This window comes from Mobula birostris, chromosome 5 (genome assembly GCF_030028105.1).
Source record: "Mobula birostris isolate sMobBir1 chromosome 5, sMobBir1.hap1, whole genome shotgun sequence".
Lineage (NCBI taxonomy): Eukaryota > Metazoa > Chordata > Chondrichthyes > Myliobatiformes > Myliobatidae > Mobula > Mobula birostris.
The window spans coordinates 58,898,773-58,915,954 of record NC_092374.1 but is presented as its reverse complement, the minus strand read 5'-3'; the positions used below and the strand labels follow the sequence as shown (position 1 = coordinate 58,915,954).

Genomic DNA, 17,182 nt, shown 5'->3' with positions numbered 1-17,182 from the left:
TTTTGTTAACAGGTGGTGAATATTCCAATATATTCCTGCCTGTTAAAAGTACATGAGCTAGCAAATTTAAAATGGAAGCCCAGGTTGTAGACCTCCAACTGTAAGATAAATACTAACCAGGAGATCAGGGTCAACTTCCATGTAGTTTTAACTTGTTTCACTGGAATTTTATGTCCTATGTAAAGGCAGAAAGAGCTATCTGAAAGAAGTCACCTCTGGCAGTGTGGAACTCCTTCTGCTATTTCACAGGGTATCTTTTCAGATCTGGCTTTTGACACCAATCATTTAACTTATAAACTCTGACATTAGGTTCTTGCATTTCTATTCAGGTGCTTAAGGTGAAATAGATGTGGACTCTCAGAAGGACCCCTAGAAAGTGGTGGTGGATAGGTGGCTGGAGAAGGTGGTCGAGAATGAAAGCATCATGACCAGCTTGTCTCAACCTACCCTCTATATTGTGTTCTGTACGAGATGGCTACAAATGTACAAGCTTCAGGCTGCCAGAGGATAGTAGAGATGGGTACAATTATAATGTTTAAAAGTACAATGATGGGAACAGCTTAGAATGATGTAGGACAAATGTGGACATGCTCCAATGGACACATTAGTCAACATAAACAAGTCTGGGCTGAAGAGCTTGTTTCCATTTCTTCTGACCTATGAGGAAGAATAGAGGCACTAATGAGATAAGGAGAACAGAGAGGTAGCTCCTCTGATGCATTACCACAGACTCAGTAGGGCCCAATCACCTGCTATACATTCAAAATAAAGTCAAATGTAAAAATAATTCAGCTGTGCAAGTGTACAAAATCTAAATTAGAGCTTCAGGGAAAATTTTAACCAACCTCATCCAACCTGGATTCAGTGGCTTTCAACCGGGCCACTAGATGGAGTGCCCTCCAAAGAGAGCGAGAAAGCACATAAAGGAAAGCAAAATCACAAGGCAAGTAAGGAGAAAGGTAGTTGTCGACACAACAGCCTGCTGCAGTCAATAGAAGGCAGGGAAAGACCTGTGACCTTCCAGCTGAGGTGATAACTGATCAAAAAGTGATAGGACTTAAAAACTTATTTTGGCTTCTCGCCAAAACAGGAACAAGTTAGGGGAATTCACAATCAAATCTCTGATCACACTGTATGTTTCTGTTGTTAAGATGGCAGGAGCAGATCCTGGTCTTCTACCATTTACCCACCTGTGAGTGACATTCACAGATACCATCTAACAATAGTCTACTGACCATTGTCTAACATATTCCGCAGAAGAGGGAAGAAAATCTCTGTACATGTGGATAAAGCACCTCATCGGCTTTGCCTTAGGGAATTTCTAGAGAAACCGCACACAGATGTTGGCTGTTAGTCCCTTCAACCCTGCTCCCTCTTTCAGTCCAACCACATCTGATCCCTTACCTCAGTACTGTATTCTTGCTCTCTCCCACACCTCTCATTTTGCAATTCTCTGTACCTCAAAATATATTCAGCAGCATGGCACCTACAACCTTCTGTGGTAAGTAATTCCTAAGGTCCGTAACCTGAGTGAAGAAAATTCTCCTTCCAGTTCTTAATGTCTTATCATATTATCCCAAGACCATGACAACCTATTCTAGATACTTCACCTCGGGAAAATATCCTCCCCACATGTAGTCTGTGTAGTCTTAAGGATGCTTGCACGTTTCAATGAGATCTCTCATTCTTCAAAACTCTGATAAAATGAGACCTAAAGAACTCAATTTCTTCCTATCCAAGGAACAGCTGGTGAACCTTTGCTGTAGCCCTAACTTCCAAGTACATCCTCCAGTAAGGAGACCAAAACTATACCCAGTACTCACCAATGCCTAGTACAACTATAACATGGCTTCCTTCCTCCTATATCAAAGCTTCTTGTAATGAAGGCCAACACATTCTAAACATTCTACCAAAGGGAACAATTCCTTTATCTTTTACCCTAAATCCTGTTATTCTTAAACACATATTTAACCTCAAGACAATGGCAGAACAGAGGGAGAGGATCCATTTCCTATGGTTGAGCGGGAGAAGAAGGGTGTGCAGAACACATGAGCATCATGATATTACCTGAAAATGTTAAGGCAGGCCATTCAAGCAAGTTCTACTCCCTTTAGTCTTCACACTAAAGAGAGTAGAACTTTGGTCTTGGTGCTCTTTGGGGGAAGAGGGTTACAAAGATCAACTGAAAACTGCAAACTCAACATTGGAAGAGGATGGGCAAGAGGTAGTAACAGCCATGGGCAGGTCAATGGAGTTATTTAACAGAGCTATCACGATCTGACTGAATGACACAGAGATTCAAAGGATGAAATGGCAGTTTACCAATAGCCCACCCTGGTCCAACTATGTTAATGTTATGGCCAAGAAAGCCTCTATTTCTCAGGGGGTTAAAGAAATTTGGCACACTCCTGTTGACTCTCAAAATCGATGTTCCATAGAAAGCATTGTCTGGACGCAAACAGCTTGGCATGGCAACTACACGGCATGTTACCACAAGAAACTGCAGAGAGTTGTGGACACATATCAGCACATCACAGGAACCACCCTCCCCTCTATGGAATCTGCTGTTGTATACTTCTTGCTGCCTCAGAAAAACAGACAGAATAATCAAAGTCCTCACCCACCCCGGACATTCTTTCTTCTCCTCTCTCCCATCGGGCAGTGGATAGAGAAGTTTGAAAGCACATACGACCAATGTCAAGGGAAGCTTCTACCCTACTGTTACCAGACTCTTGAACAGTCAGATGGACTTCTTGTTGCAGCAAACGAGGTGAACCCAAACGCAGGACACAGGCACAGAGAGTGAGTTAGGATGTAGATGCGGGCGTGAGTGTTGCACGGCAAACAGGAGGGAGTGCAGGAAAGCAGGAGGGAGTGCAGGAAAGCAGGAGGCAGGCAGAACTTACCTTGACACGGAGCGTAGAAAGGAAAGCGGCAGACAAAACTTTTCTTAGCACGGAGAGACAGAGTTACACAGGTAAACCTCGGTGCTGAGGTAAAACTTAGAATACTGATCTTGACACGGAGAGACTGAGTTTCACAGGTAAACCTCGGAACTAGAGTAGAACTTAGAACACACAATCCTAAGTGGGCGGGAAATGTTAATTACCACACTGGCAAAACCAATGAGTTGGCAACTAGTGGGTGCAAAGAGGGGTTCTTATGCTGCAGGTCTTGATGAAAACCAGCTGTGTTGCCATCAAAGCGAATTAGGAGAAAATGGGGAATTAATAGTCGGGACTGTGACACTCTTGGCCTCACAATCTACCTAGTTAAGATCTTGCACGTTATTGGTTACCTGAACTGAACTTTTTCCACTAGCTTTAACACTTTATTCTGCATTGTTATTGATCTACCTTATTCTAGCTCATGTGTAATGATTTAATTTGGATAAACAATATGCAAGACAATATGCAATATTTTCACTGTATCTTGGTACATGTGACAATAATAAACCTATACTAATACACTTTGTACATTTGGAGAGTGAGTTACTGATAGGGACCTGCCTTACCTGTGTGACTGTGGTTGTTCCACTTTAGGTGGTTTCATAGGAATAGCATAGATATCTGGGGTCTTTTGTGCTATTTCCAGCTGCAAAAAGAACAGACACCATTTAACCCAGGTTAAAAAGAACAGTGTAAATTACAGTGGACAAAGATCAAAATATATATGTGATTATTAAATCAACAATGCAAATATATCTAACAAAAGACAGCACTAAAATCAAATAAATCTGCCTTGTGGCTACACCCACTCACGGGGAAGGATCGGGAGTAAACCCCAAGGAAAAATCCGGAGCTGGGAGTCCGGAAGGCAGTTCTACACACACTGACAACTCCTGTGCTGCTAGTGCCAAAGTGTACCGGTGTCTGCCATTCCTTTGAATTTGTCAGCTGCACGGAGAGGGGAGCCTGCTACATGGGCAACAGCTTGCTCTCCATATTGTACAGCCCTGGCTTGTGTATCACATAGACGGCTGGGACACAACATCTATGGTCAACTCTGAACAAAGGAGGGCCTCAAAATCTTGTTAATTTCAATCTCCTTTGATTTTTCTAAATTCTAGAGAATACAAGTCTGGTCTATTCACTATCTTCCCATGTGGCAAACGTGCCTAGTCTAATGAAACTCTGAGGCACACCTTTTGTATTATTATCCCTTTCAGGTGAGATCAAAATTGTACACACTACTCTAGATAAGGTTTTAAGTTACTACAAGTCTCAAAGTTACATCTTTTCTCCTGTCTCATAATAAAGGGTAGCACACTCTTTGCGTTGCTAAGCACTTATGTCATCTACACAAAGGTTTTCAGTGAGTGGTGTATGTGCAGGGTCACCCAAGTCACTTCGAAGATCAACACTACCCACTGCCTCACCATTTAAGAATACTCCATGCAACAAAGTGGATCATACCGCATCTGCCACTCACTCATCCTCCTCACTACTCTCAATCTCTCTTAGTTTTGTATCATCGGCAAACTTTGAAATGTTGGTCATGAACTGCTGGAGCCCAAGAGCTGATCACTGGTTAGTCACAGCCCAGCAACTCAAGATAGATCCATTAGTTTCCACAGTTAATCCAACGAGCCATCCTCAGTCCATATCGGTATGTTACTCTAACTCTTCACTCTAAATTTGCTAACCAACTACTACACACAACACTTTAGAAAATCCAAATACACTACATTTGCTTTGCTTCCCATTATCCCTCCAAGAACTTTAGTATATTGGTCAAACGGAATTTATTTCATAAATCCAAGTTGACTCTTCGCAATCCTGTTATTCTTTTCAAAGTTCATTTTACTGTCAGAGTACAATACAACTCTGATATTTGTCTACTCCAGATAGCTATTAAATATCCAAAGACCATGATGCTGACGAAAGACATCAACTCCACCTCCCAAGCAGGCAAAAGAGAAGAAACAAAACCCGCAGACCCCAAAAATTCCCCCTCTCCACAGCAAAAAAAAGTGACAATAACAGTCCCCGACCCCAGTACTCGCAGAAAAAAACAGCAACAATAATATTCTCTGACCATCACTTGGAGAAAAGGATAGTGACAGTAGCACCAAATCTCCAGCACCCCCCCCACATACAAAAAATTAACAAATCACCCATCTGCCAATCATCCACAAGAAAGAAAACACAAAAAAATTGAAGGACACCAATGTAAAGTACAGCCCAATAATCACATAAATCTCAGAATATCTGAAATTTTTCTTCTGCATGCCAGAAGAGTATCCACATGAGCTCAGTTCTGCCATAAAGAGTGACCGTCGACCCGGGCCCAAACGCAGATCTGACCCCCTCCGCATTCAGCTAAATGCTTAATCTTTCTCACAGCTACGAGATGGAGTTGTTCCTAATCCCGTCTCTGGTCTTTTCCACAATTCAACTCGTGCTCTCAGTCCTTTTTGGCTCCCCATCTCTGATCTCCGTGAGGCAGCTCTCCAGGCACAGCATCGCGCTGGATCCTTCGATCGAGTTCTAAACCGTATGTCATAGGCTCCAACAGTCTCCAACAGGGCAAGAACAAGCAGAAGACGGAGAAGAAGTGAAATAATTGGAAAGGTTTGCCATCTGGAAGATGTTGACCGAGAAATCATTGTTCGCTGGTGCCATCTTGTCTCGAAGAAATTCAATTTCATTCATTGCATGCTCTCACAAATTTCCCTTGTATTTTGTAAAGGATTTAGCACAAAATTCCTCAGTTGGAAGCTTTATGGTAATTCCTAATGTCCCATCCTCACTACCTGAAGTTGAGTTGTAAGGTCTCCCTGTATGATAATCTTTGAAATACACTGCTGACCAAATTGCCACACAATCTACTCTAACAAGTTATCAAGTGCTCAGTGATGAATGCCAAACCTCGGTCAATCCATTTTGTATTCCTAAACATTGTCAAGATGATTCCTCATGAAAAATATCCAATTAACCTCCTCTGGTTTTCCAATGGATGCTCTCCTGCTCTAACTGAGATGATTAGGCCAATAATTCATCACACAGTCAATGTTCCAACTCGGAACAAACAAAGTTAGAGAAGGATAACAACACTGTTAACTAGTAAATGTCATTAGAGAATCAAAGTGAAGTCTTTTGCCAATGAATAATTATGGTCTTAAACCAGATAACCACTGATGAGGTAAATTAAATCAAATAAGCTATAATACAAAAATTCCTCATCAATATCAAGAGTTTGCATTTCAGGACCTTAGCTAGCTTTCACATGGCTGCAATTTTGCAGATTTTTTGTTCAACACCATTTAGATTTGACTGAATTAAAAACATACTGATTTCGTATCTCATTTAACACTGGGATAGGTTGTAAGTTTGACTACAAAAGTGATTAATGAGGTAGCTTTTAGCAGAAGAGGAGTTTAGCGGGAGGTATAGCAAAGCTTGAAAGAGGGAGTTAAAGATAGAGTCAAAGTCGGAGGCTTGAGAAATGAGTCAGATACCTGAAAATACAAAACTGGAGCAAAGATCTGAGGGTTACAGGGCTCGAGCTCATTTATAGAGATAAGGAAGGAGAAAGATTCAATTAGGATTTAAGTATGGTTGTTCCTATATGGCAATATTGGGTCAAAGCAGCTGAACCTGAGAATTTAAGGACAGAAGCATGTAAGGGATGTACAACCTTTAACCTGCTCTACTGTTCACAAGTTCACAGCTAATTTAACTCAACAACTCCTTAACACCCTCAAACCCCAATGTAAATCTCTTAACTATCCAAACATCTTTAGATCTCTGACTTAAACACACTCAATGACATCATGTATGATCAAAAATCTTCTGAGGGCCCCAAGTGCTTAGTTGTTAAGTTCTTTCAGAGATTCAAAGGTTTTCTTTGACAGCCAAGGAATTAAGAGGTAAGGGGGTGAGAACAGGAATTTAAAAGTTAGGACTACAGCTGATATTGGTAGTTTAGTGGTTAGCACAACACTCTACAGTATCAGCAACCCGGATTCAATTCCTGCTGTTGCCTGTAAGGAGTTTGGACGTTCTCCCCATGACCACGTGAGCTTCCTCTGGGTACTCCGGTTTCCTCCCACAGTCCAAAGACATACCAGTTGGTAAGTTAATTAGCCATTGTAAACTGTCCTGTGATTAGGCCAAGGTTGAATTGTGGTTTGCTGGGAGGGAGGGAAGGACAAACGGTTCCATGAGTGTTGAAGCAGGCTGGAAAATTCCCTCATCTCACTCTGAAACGACAGGCCACTCATTGAGAGACGTTGACCCATAGTGAACTTAATTCAGTAATTGAGAGCTCAGAGCTTGGTCAACAAGAACTTTAGCAGAAGATTCTAAGCAATAAGCAAGACGATTGGAGGGAAGGTGAAGATAAAAGCTTTCAGCCAGGCAGGGGTTGTCTGGAATTCACTCAAGATGGAGTCGCTGCAGAAAAACTCCAGGTATTTAAAGTGTACTGCATGAGCACTTAATGATGTCAAAACCAACAGGACTACAGAGCGAGAGATGAGTTTGGGAATAGGCCAAGCAGCTTGACTTTTGACATCATGGACTAAGTGGTCTCTTACTGTTGTATCTACTTTTCTACAAAAGCAGAAACAGGACATTACTGCTAAAATTCTGCTGTTGCTAGAGATGAAGTGTAAATTTAAACCAGAAAACGCACTGATCATTAAAATTGTGTTGCAACTTACTCTTGCCATTTGTGCTTCTTGTAGTTCTTGCAGTCTCTGAGCTCGAGCTTTGTGATCCAGTTTTTCAAATATTTTCACTTTGCCCAATACTGATTTATGCTGGTCCCCATCTCCCAACTCTTCATCGATGTACTGCTCACCCTCTTCACTTGGGGGCATAGTGGCTGGAGCCGGTGGCTTGACTGCCGTTCTGGCCCCAAACGAGGGTTTCAAAGCCACCGGAGGAGGTTGCGGCTTGGAAGGGATTGTGGCCTCCTGACTGCGGGGGTGCTCACTGCTCCCAGGACTCGAGCTACTGTAACGAGAATCGTAGTACGGCTTTGGAGGCTCTTTCGCGTATCCATGCACTTCAGCTTTGGCCTGTACAAGAATAAAATCAGACACAATGGATTGTAATAATGCTAGACCATTTCAGTTATTATTTCACTTTGGAATTTGGGCACAAGACTCCCTAGGCAATGTGATAACCAGAGGGAAATCTGTTTTTAAAGTGATGTTGATGATGGGTGTTCTGGCCAATAACCTTTGACCAGAACACCCACTTCTTCCCCCTTCCCACCACAGAATATCACATACACGAGGGCTCTAATTTAAGGGTACATCCAACCAACAGCACTTCTGGCATTTCAGCATTTCGTTCAGTGCTGCACTCAGTGTGCCGGCTGCAACACATAAAATTAAAACCCAACCCAAACATGGCCATTCTGAACCTAACTCTTGCACTTAAAATTTATCTGATACCCGAGACGTAATTGGATCCCATTGGCCAAGGGCAGGTACAGGTTTCCCCCACCATCCGAAGGTAGAGTGTTCCTATGAAACGGTTTCTAAGCTGGAATGTCGTAAAGTGAAGAAGCAATTACCATTTATTTATATGGGAAAATTTTGTGAGTGTTCGCAGACCCAAAAATAAAGTACCAAATAATGCCAAATGACACATAAAACATATAGTAAAAGCAGGAATGATATGATGAATACACAGCTTATATGCACCCGTTGCTGACAAGAGAAATTAGGGATAGTATCAATTCCAAAGAAGAAGCATACAAATTAGCCAGAGAAAGTGGCTCACCTGAGGACTGGGAGAAATTCAGAGTTCAGCAGAGGAGGACAAAGGGCTTAATTAGGAAGGGGAAAAAAGATTATGAGAGAAAACTGGCAGGGAACATAAAAACTGACTGTAAAAGCTTTTATAGATATGTAAAAAGGAAAAGACTGGTAAAGACAAATGTAGGTCCCCTACAGACAGAAACAGGTGAATTGATTATGGGGAGCAAGGACATGGCAGACCAATTGAATAATTACTTTGGTTCTGTCTTCACTAAGGAGGACATAAATAATCTTCCAGAAATAGTAGGGGACAGAGGGTCCAGTGAGATGGAGGAACTGAGAGAAATACATGTTAGTAGTGAAGTGGTGTTAGGTAAATTGAAGGGATTGAAGGCAGATAAATCCCCAGGGCCAGATGGTCTGCATCCTAGAGTGCTTAAGGAAGTAGCCCAAGAAATAGTGGATGCATTAGTGGTAATTTTTCAAAACTCGTTAGATTCTGGACTAGTTCCTGAGGATTGGAGGGTGGCTAATGTAACCCTACTTTTTAAAAAAGCAGGGAGAGAGAAACCGGGGAATTATAGACCTGTTAGCCTAACATCGGTGCTGGGGAAACTGCTGGAGTCAGTTATCAAAGATGTGATAACAGCACATTTGGAAAGCGGTGAAATCATTGGACAAAGTCAGCATGGATTTGTGAAAGGAAAATCATGTCTGACGAATCTCATAGATGTAACTAGTAGAGTGGATAGGGGAGAACCAGTGGATGTGGTATATTTGGATTTTCAAAAGGCTTTTGACAAGGGCCCACACAGGAGATTAGTGTGCAAACTTAAAGCACACAGTATTGGGGGTAAGGTATTAATGTGGATGGAGAATTGGTTAGCAGACAGGAAGCAAAGAGTGGGAATAAACGGGACCTTTTCAGAATGGCAGGCGTGACTAGTGGGGTACCGCAAGGCTCAGTGCTGGGACCCCAGTTGTTTACAATATATATTAATGACTTGGATGAGGGAATTAAATGCAGCATCTCCAAGTTTGCGGATGACACGAAGCTGGGTGGCAGTGTTAGCTGTGAGGAGGATGCTAAGAGGATGCAGAGTGACTTGGATAGGTTGGGTGAGTGGGCAAATTCATGGCAGATGGAATTTAATGTGGATAAATGTGAAGTTATCCACTTTGGTGGCAAAAATAGGAAAACAGATTATTATCTGAATGGTGGCCGATTAGGAAAAGGGGAGGTGCAACGAGACCTGGGTGTCATTATACACCAGTCATTGAAAGTGGGCATGCAGGTACAGCAGGCGGTGAAAAAGGCGAATGGTATGCTGGCATTTATAGCGAGAGGATTCGAGTACAGGAGCAGGGAGGTACTACTGCAGTTGTACAAGGCCTTGGTGAGAGCACACCTGGAGTATTGTGTGCAGTTTTGGTCCCCTAATCTGAGGAAAGACATCGTTGCCATAGAGGGAGTACAAAGAAGGTTCACCAGATTGATTCCTGGGATGGCAGGACTTTCATATGAAGAAAGACTGGATGAACTGGGCTTGTACTCGTTGGAATTTGGAAGATTGAGGGGGGATCTGATTGAAACGTATAAAATCCTAAAGGGATTGGACAGGCTAGATGCAGGAAGATTGTTCCTGATGTTGGGGAAGTCCAGAACAAGGGGTCACGGTTTGAGGATAAAGGGGAAGCCTTTTAGGACCGAGATTAGGAAAAACTTCTTCACACAGAGAGTGGTGAATCTGTGGAATTCTCTGCCACAGGAAACAGTTGAGGCCAGTTCATTGGCTATATTTAAGAGGGAGTTAGATATGGCCCTTGTGGCTACGGGGGTCAGGGGGTATAGAGGGAAGGCTGGGGCGGGGTTCTGAGTTGGATGATCAGCCCTGATCATAATAAATGGCGGTGCAGGCTCGAAGGGCCGAATGGCCTACTCCTGCACCTATTTTCTATGTTTCTGTTTCTATATAAAATAGAAATACTTCCCTACAATCATTGCCTACACTGTTCTCCGTAGCGAAAATTAAACGCAAGCACTCTTGACAAAAACATGGCGCAAGCGCTCTCCAGTAACCTTTAAGCTATGAAGCTGCCAACTCACACCAAATAACACATAAAAATACACAGCCGATATAAAGCAGAAATAATGTATGTACAGTGTAGTATCACTTATGGGAATCAAGAAGGCATTGAGCACACTGATGATGGTGTGTTAGGCTGAGTCGTCGGAGGTTAGGGTGGTGCAGTGGCCCCCACCCTCCAGGCAGCAGACAGATACTGATCTGCAAAGCATGCAGGGGTACAGCAGTAGCCGGGACGCACCCAGCACATCTTTAAGAAAAAAGCCGAAATAAACAAGCTAATTAATTAGGTGCCGCCCGGCACGTAAGTGTTGGCCCAGATCAGAGGCAACGCAATTGGCAATCGCCTCTGATCTGGGCCGACACTTAAGTGCCGGACGGTACCTAATTAATTAGCTTGTTTATTTCGGCTTGTTTTCTTAAAGATGTGCTGGGTGCGTCCCAGCTACCGCTGCATTCTTCGCGGATCGGTTTCTGTCCGCGGCCCGGAGGTTGTGGTGGTGGAACACTGGAGTGTCATCTTGTTGTCTGTTTCCATCAGAGCAGGCAGGTCATCTTCTTCTATGTCTGCCTGCCTCGATGTCGAAGGTCGAGGTTCATTGTCTGCTGTGGCTGATGTGGAAGGCTTGAAAAACGACACTATGCTTGACTGCTTAGCCCCACGCATTTTTAGATCATACAGTTCTTTGTAAGCACTCAAACCATCCTGCAAATATGCCCTAAACCTACGCAACCTTTCAAAATTAAAGTCCTACTTTATCATTGCAGCGAAAATCTCACGCAGTTGCTTCACGTTCAGTTCCTGGACGACTTCACTTTCGGTCCGTTTGCTACTGTATTCGGTTTTGATTGTTATCCTTTCCTCTTCCAATTGCATCAGCTCTTCACCTATCAGTTCTTGGTCATGGGATGCCAAAACCTCTTCAACATCATCTTCGTCAACTTCCACAAGCCAAACTCACTTTGTCCTTACTTCGTTCACCACGATCAAAATGCTTAATTATGTCTAGTTTTACACTAAGTGTAACACCCTTATGAGCTCTTTCGGGCTTTTCCGATACCTTAGAACTCATCTTGCTAACGGCTGCTCACAGGCACGTGCTTAAGCAATGCCGGTGAGAATGCAGTTCCGAATCCGGGGGAGAGTGGCTGCTTGGGGCGTGCGCTGATTTTCTTTCGCGTGCTGCCTTTTTTCATAACAGTGAAAACACCTTCTGTTAGCGTAAACAGGTAACTAATGTAGGTCTTTCATAACAGTGAGGTTTCGTAAAGCAAACGTTCGAAAAGCGGGGGACACCTATAACTCTATACGCAGAAGTTTTAAATGCTTCCTGTGCTATCCACTCCTTCCCAATTACTTGCAGGTTCTCAACCCTACCACATCCCACAGAATTAACTTTGGTACAATTACACAGAACTGACATCACCCAATCCAATGCAAGGAACAAACAATCTGCTGGAGGAACTCAGCAGGTCATGCCACATCTGTTGGATGACAGAAACTGTCAACATTTCAGGCTGAAATCCTGCATTAGGACCGAAAGCAGAGAGGCAAGGTGGCCAGTAATGAGGAGGAGAACTGGAGTGGTGAGAAAGAATTACAGGAGGAGTGGGGAACTGAGGTGGGGTATGAGATGTCAAGCAGGAAGTGCCAGGAAGGGGAGGTGAGTGGGGTGGAGTTGGAAGACTGTGGCAGGTGAATGGAGAGAGGGAAAACAATAGGTGGAGTAGGGGGAAATGAGTGTGAAGACAGGAGACAGGGAGAGGGATAAGTAAGAATACAAAGAGCTGGAAATCATAAACACAAGAGATTCTGCAGATGCTGGAAATCTTGAGCAACACACATAAAATGCTGGTTGAACTCATTAAGCCAAGCAGCATCTGTGAAGTGGATGAGCAGCTGACTGTTTGGGCTAAGGCTCTTCATTAGGAAAGGACGGGGGCAGAAGCCAGAATAAGAAGGTGGGGGAGGAGGATTATGAGTTGGCAAGGGTGGATGAAGTAAGAAGCTGCTAGGGGGTAGAAGGCAGAGGTAAAGGGCTTAGAAAGAGGAAATCTAATGGGAGAGGACAGTGGACCATGGAAGAAAGGCAAAGCCTGCTCATCACCAGAGGGAGGTGATGGACAGGTGTGGAAACAAGAGGGGTAATAGAGTAATGGGAACAGGGAATGGAAAAAGAGAAGGGGTAGTAATTCATGGAAGTTTAAAAACCAAAAAAAACTGATGTTAATGTAATCAGGTTTGAAGCCACTCAAACAAAATATGAAATGTTGCTCCTCTAACCTGAGTTTGGCTTCATGATAGCAGAGAAGGCCATGGACAGAAAGGGAATGGGAAGCCAAATTGAAATGGATGGCCACCACGAGACTGTGCCTCTACTGGCAAACAGAGTGAAGCAGTCCCCCATTCTGGCCTCACCGCACCAGAACTGCTGCTTACAACAGATGATAGGCTCGCAGGTGAAGTGTTGCCTCCATTGGGAGGATTACTTGAGGCCCTTAATGGTGATGAGGGAGGTGGTGTAGGAGCAGGTGTGGCACTTGTTGTTACGCTTGCAAGGATAAATGCCAGGAGAGAGATCAGTGGGGAAGGATGCATGAACAATGGACTCATGGAGAGAGTGATCCTTGCGTAGAGTGAACATGTGGGGTGAAAGAGGAGGGAAAGATGAGTTTAGTAGTAGGATGCTGTTGGAGATGGCAGAAGGTATAGAGAACGAAGTGCTGGATACAGAGGCTCATGGATCAGTAGGCAAGGACAAGGAAACCATATCCCTGTTATGAAAGTGGGAGGATGGGTTGAGGGCAGATGTGTGGGAAATGGAGGAAATCCAGGTGAGAGCAGCTTCAATGTGGAAGGGAAACCCTGTTCCTTGAAAAGAGAACATCTCAGATGTTCTACATTGGAAAGCCTCATCCTGAGAACAGAAGAGGCAGAGATGGAGGAGCAGAGGGAATGGAATAGCATTTTTACAAGTGACAAGATAGGAAGAGATTTCAGCGAGATACTGTGAGAGTCAGTAGATTTATAAAAGATATTAATAGATACAATGTCTCCAGAAGGAGACAGAAATTGAGAAAGGGAGAGAGTGGTATCAGAGATGAACTAAGTAAATTTCAGGGCAGATTGGAAGTTGGAAACAATATTGATTAAATTGACAAGCTGTATCCACTGACATTCATTATTAGCTAAAGGACTCACACAGCTACTTAAAACAACACCTCTTCTTACCCTGTCATTTGAAAGGATGTCACAATATAGTATTACAATTACAGAGACAGTGCAGTGCAGGTAGAAAAAAAATTACAAAGCCACAACAAGGTACATTAAGAGAGCTGAGATGGAGGGGAGCTATTTTTCACCCACAGAGTGATTGATATATGAATGAGCAGCCAGAGGAAGAGGTTGAGGTAGACACCGGACATTAATAACATTTAAAAGATACTTAGACAGGTACATGGTTAGAAAATGATAAAGGGATATGGGCTAAAAGGAAGACTTGGGACTAGCTTATACGGGAATCTTGATCGACATGAACCAGTTGGGCCACAGGGCTTGTTTCAATGCTCTCACTTTATCACAGGTTCATCTTTGTCATACAAGAGGCCTGTTCAAAAGTCTTATAATGACAGAAGCTGTCCGTGAGCCTGGCCATTCCAAGCTGTGTGCGTCTGGATAGAGTGTTTTCAATGGTTAGAAATAAAATGCATTAACAATAAGAAGAGCAGATCTTGAAATAGTGTCAGGCGGTTGATGACAAACATTACCTTTGGTGGCTCAGGTCTGAAGTCAGGAGGAGGGCTGGGATCTCTCAGAACTTCCCTGCTACCTGCTCTCCTCATCTGTCCTCGAGCTACAGGTGGTTCTGGACTTTGCCTCCGCTGAAAATAAAAGATGGGTCATTGATAAACACTTTACTCAACACTAGTAAACTAAGACTTTTTTCCCCCGGCTTTGTAGTTTTTTTTAATATTGTGTTTTTCGCCTGATATTTCTCTTTATTTTGTGTGTGGGGAGTGGGGGTGTGGATTTGGAGGTTGATGTTCCTGTATTGTTTTAGTTCATTTTTTGTGCAGGGGAGGGGAGATTTTTGCGGGGGGGGGGGTGGTGATGACCGTGTTCCCGTTCTTTCTTTCCTTTCTTGGTTTCATGGCTATCTGGAGAAGAACAATTTCAGAGTTGTATACTTTGATAATAAATGAACCTTTGAACCTTTAAAATGGACAAATTCACAAATCTATTACAAGAACAGATTGTCTTTTATCATCCAACTGAATAATCATCCTTGTGTGGGGACCTGTACCCATAAGACTAAGAATGGACGTGAACACACTATTTAATATTTCTAAAAAAAATGTATATGTTTGATAATAAAAAATGTTGACTAAAAATGCTAGTAAATCTCATCTACACTAACTTGTAGAAATTGCTTCAACGAGATGTTTCCACATCAGAATGAGGTCATTGATAGAAGACCGTCACAGATAATCCTATGGAGTGTGCAAAAGACACTTTGTGGAGTGTAGTCTGGATGTAAAATACAATACTGCAGGGAATGGTAGTGATGAACAGGAAAACTGAAGGAGTAACTGGGTACACTCAAGGGAGAAAGAAATGGATAGAATGATAGACTAAGAAAAAGAGGAATGGGAAGGGATGCATGTGAATAAATGACTCACAAATCCTGTGTGTAATTACTGATGATTTAAATATAGGTGGGCCATATTCCTTGATGGTCACATGCAAGATCCATGGATGAAGAAAATGCCTGAATGTAGCACACAGACCTCATCAAACTGCACAGGTTCCGATGATCTGGCAACAGAAGATACTCGAGGTTCATTTATTGGCTCATCCAGCTCGTTGTCTGTATAGGTGCCACCCTCAGTGTCTGTGTCATCATAGTCGCTCATCAATCGGCTGTCACAGCTGAGGTAGTCAGCTCCCATTGCTGACAGGTAAGACATGCGATCGTCAGGCATCTCAAGATCTTCATCTCCTAATCCGTCAGCCTACATTAGAAACAGAGCAAGCTAGTGTATGAATGCCAGTGTTCACCAAAGGAAACAGTTTCCCACCCAGATACCTCAAAATCTCCTCTTTGCGGGAATAGATCAACAGCTAATGGCTGCCCCAAGTGGAAAGGATGGAATATTTGTGACCACTTAAATCTGTAAAGTAGCTCCAATTTCCCAGCTACAATTCTTGAACCAGTCCCATCTGGAGAACAGCCAAACTGACCCATCATACCCACAGTCTGGGTGGGAAAAGGTTAATGCATGATCAGTTCCTCTTAAGAGAAAGCAGGATTTTCCCAGCACATTCTAAACCTTTGCCAAAATTTGATCTCTACATTTTTGCAGAGTTCACTTGTAGGATGCGAGAGCTCATTGCTAAGGCCAGTATTTACTGCCCATCCCAAAATAAGTAGTAACTTGATTTGCTGACGTACTAATGCCACTGTATTTGGAAACCCAATCAATGTACCATAACGACAGGCCAAGATTCAAAGATCGATTTCTCCACTGTACAATAGAAATTCCAAATTCCAGCACTATAGGCAGTTGCAAATAGTTGTACGCAAATCTTTGAAATCTGAAATAGAAACTGCAGGCCAAAAATGTACAAGCTTAAAGCATCCACATATGGGCACTGAAGTCCACCAAATTTCAATATCACACTAACAACTATTAACTGAGTAATCTCTACATTGTGGTGTGGTTAAACAACAGCCAACTTGGATAATCCATTGGGAAAATCCTAACCAAAGAAATAATTACTTAAAAAAAAACACACAAATTAATGCATCTGGGCAATGGTGGGGTTATTTAAAATACATGACTATGGCTAGTTAATGGGACTAACTAAACAAAAAAAAAAGTGCAGATCAGCTAGGGTCAGTGGATGCATCAGAATGTCAAGAGAATTGCACCCAATTCTGAAACAGTTTCATCTACAAGGATGGAGAGGTGAATGAATGGTTGGAAGGGGTGGGAACAGAGAAACAAGTACTCAAGCATAAAACTTACTCTCATCCCATTTTCTCTTAAGAGGAGCAGGCTGTATATCTTCTCAAGGGCTGCCATTCTTTTCCAGCACAATTGTGTTAGGTACTGACTAGCACAGCTCAAGTTCTTTGACAAGTGTGATGGAGATACATTTTGACTCAATAACTAATTTAGTCCTTTAACTAAAGACTCCATCTGTTGGAACTGCAGTTGATACCCATGATTTCAAATCATTACAAAAACACTCGGCGTGAGCCTTTCTTGTGAGTCCCACGATGTGTGTACTAGGATCAATTAATAATGTGTTAATATCAGATACTGCTTTAAAATCAGACTCATCTTAAAATTAGCCTCATAGAAGTGTTGCACA

The 17,182-nt window shown here is 42.7% G+C and overlaps 1 protein-coding gene across 6 annotated transcripts in view; it reads right to left on the bottom strand.

Moving 5' to 3' along the window:
• Positions 1 to 17,182, bottom strand: part of tjp2a (tight junction protein 2a (zona occludens 2)) — a 152,651-nt gene that overhangs the window by 3,311 nt on the left and 132,158 nt on the right. For all 6 annotated transcript variants that reach the window (XM_072258087.1, XM_072258086.1, XM_072258089.1 and 3 more), the window contains exons 19-22: positions 15,592 to 15,816; positions 14,572 to 14,685; positions 7,667 to 8,026; positions 3,515 to 3,594 (exon numbers count right to left, since the gene is read on the bottom strand). In XM_072258087.1, coding sequence (XP_072114188.1) covers positions 3,515 to 3,594; positions 7,667 to 8,026; positions 14,572 to 14,685; positions 15,592 to 15,816 — 779 coding nt within the window. The remainder of the gene's footprint in view (positions 1 to 3,514; positions 3,595 to 7,666; positions 8,027 to 14,571; positions 14,686 to 15,591; positions 15,817 to 17,182) is intronic.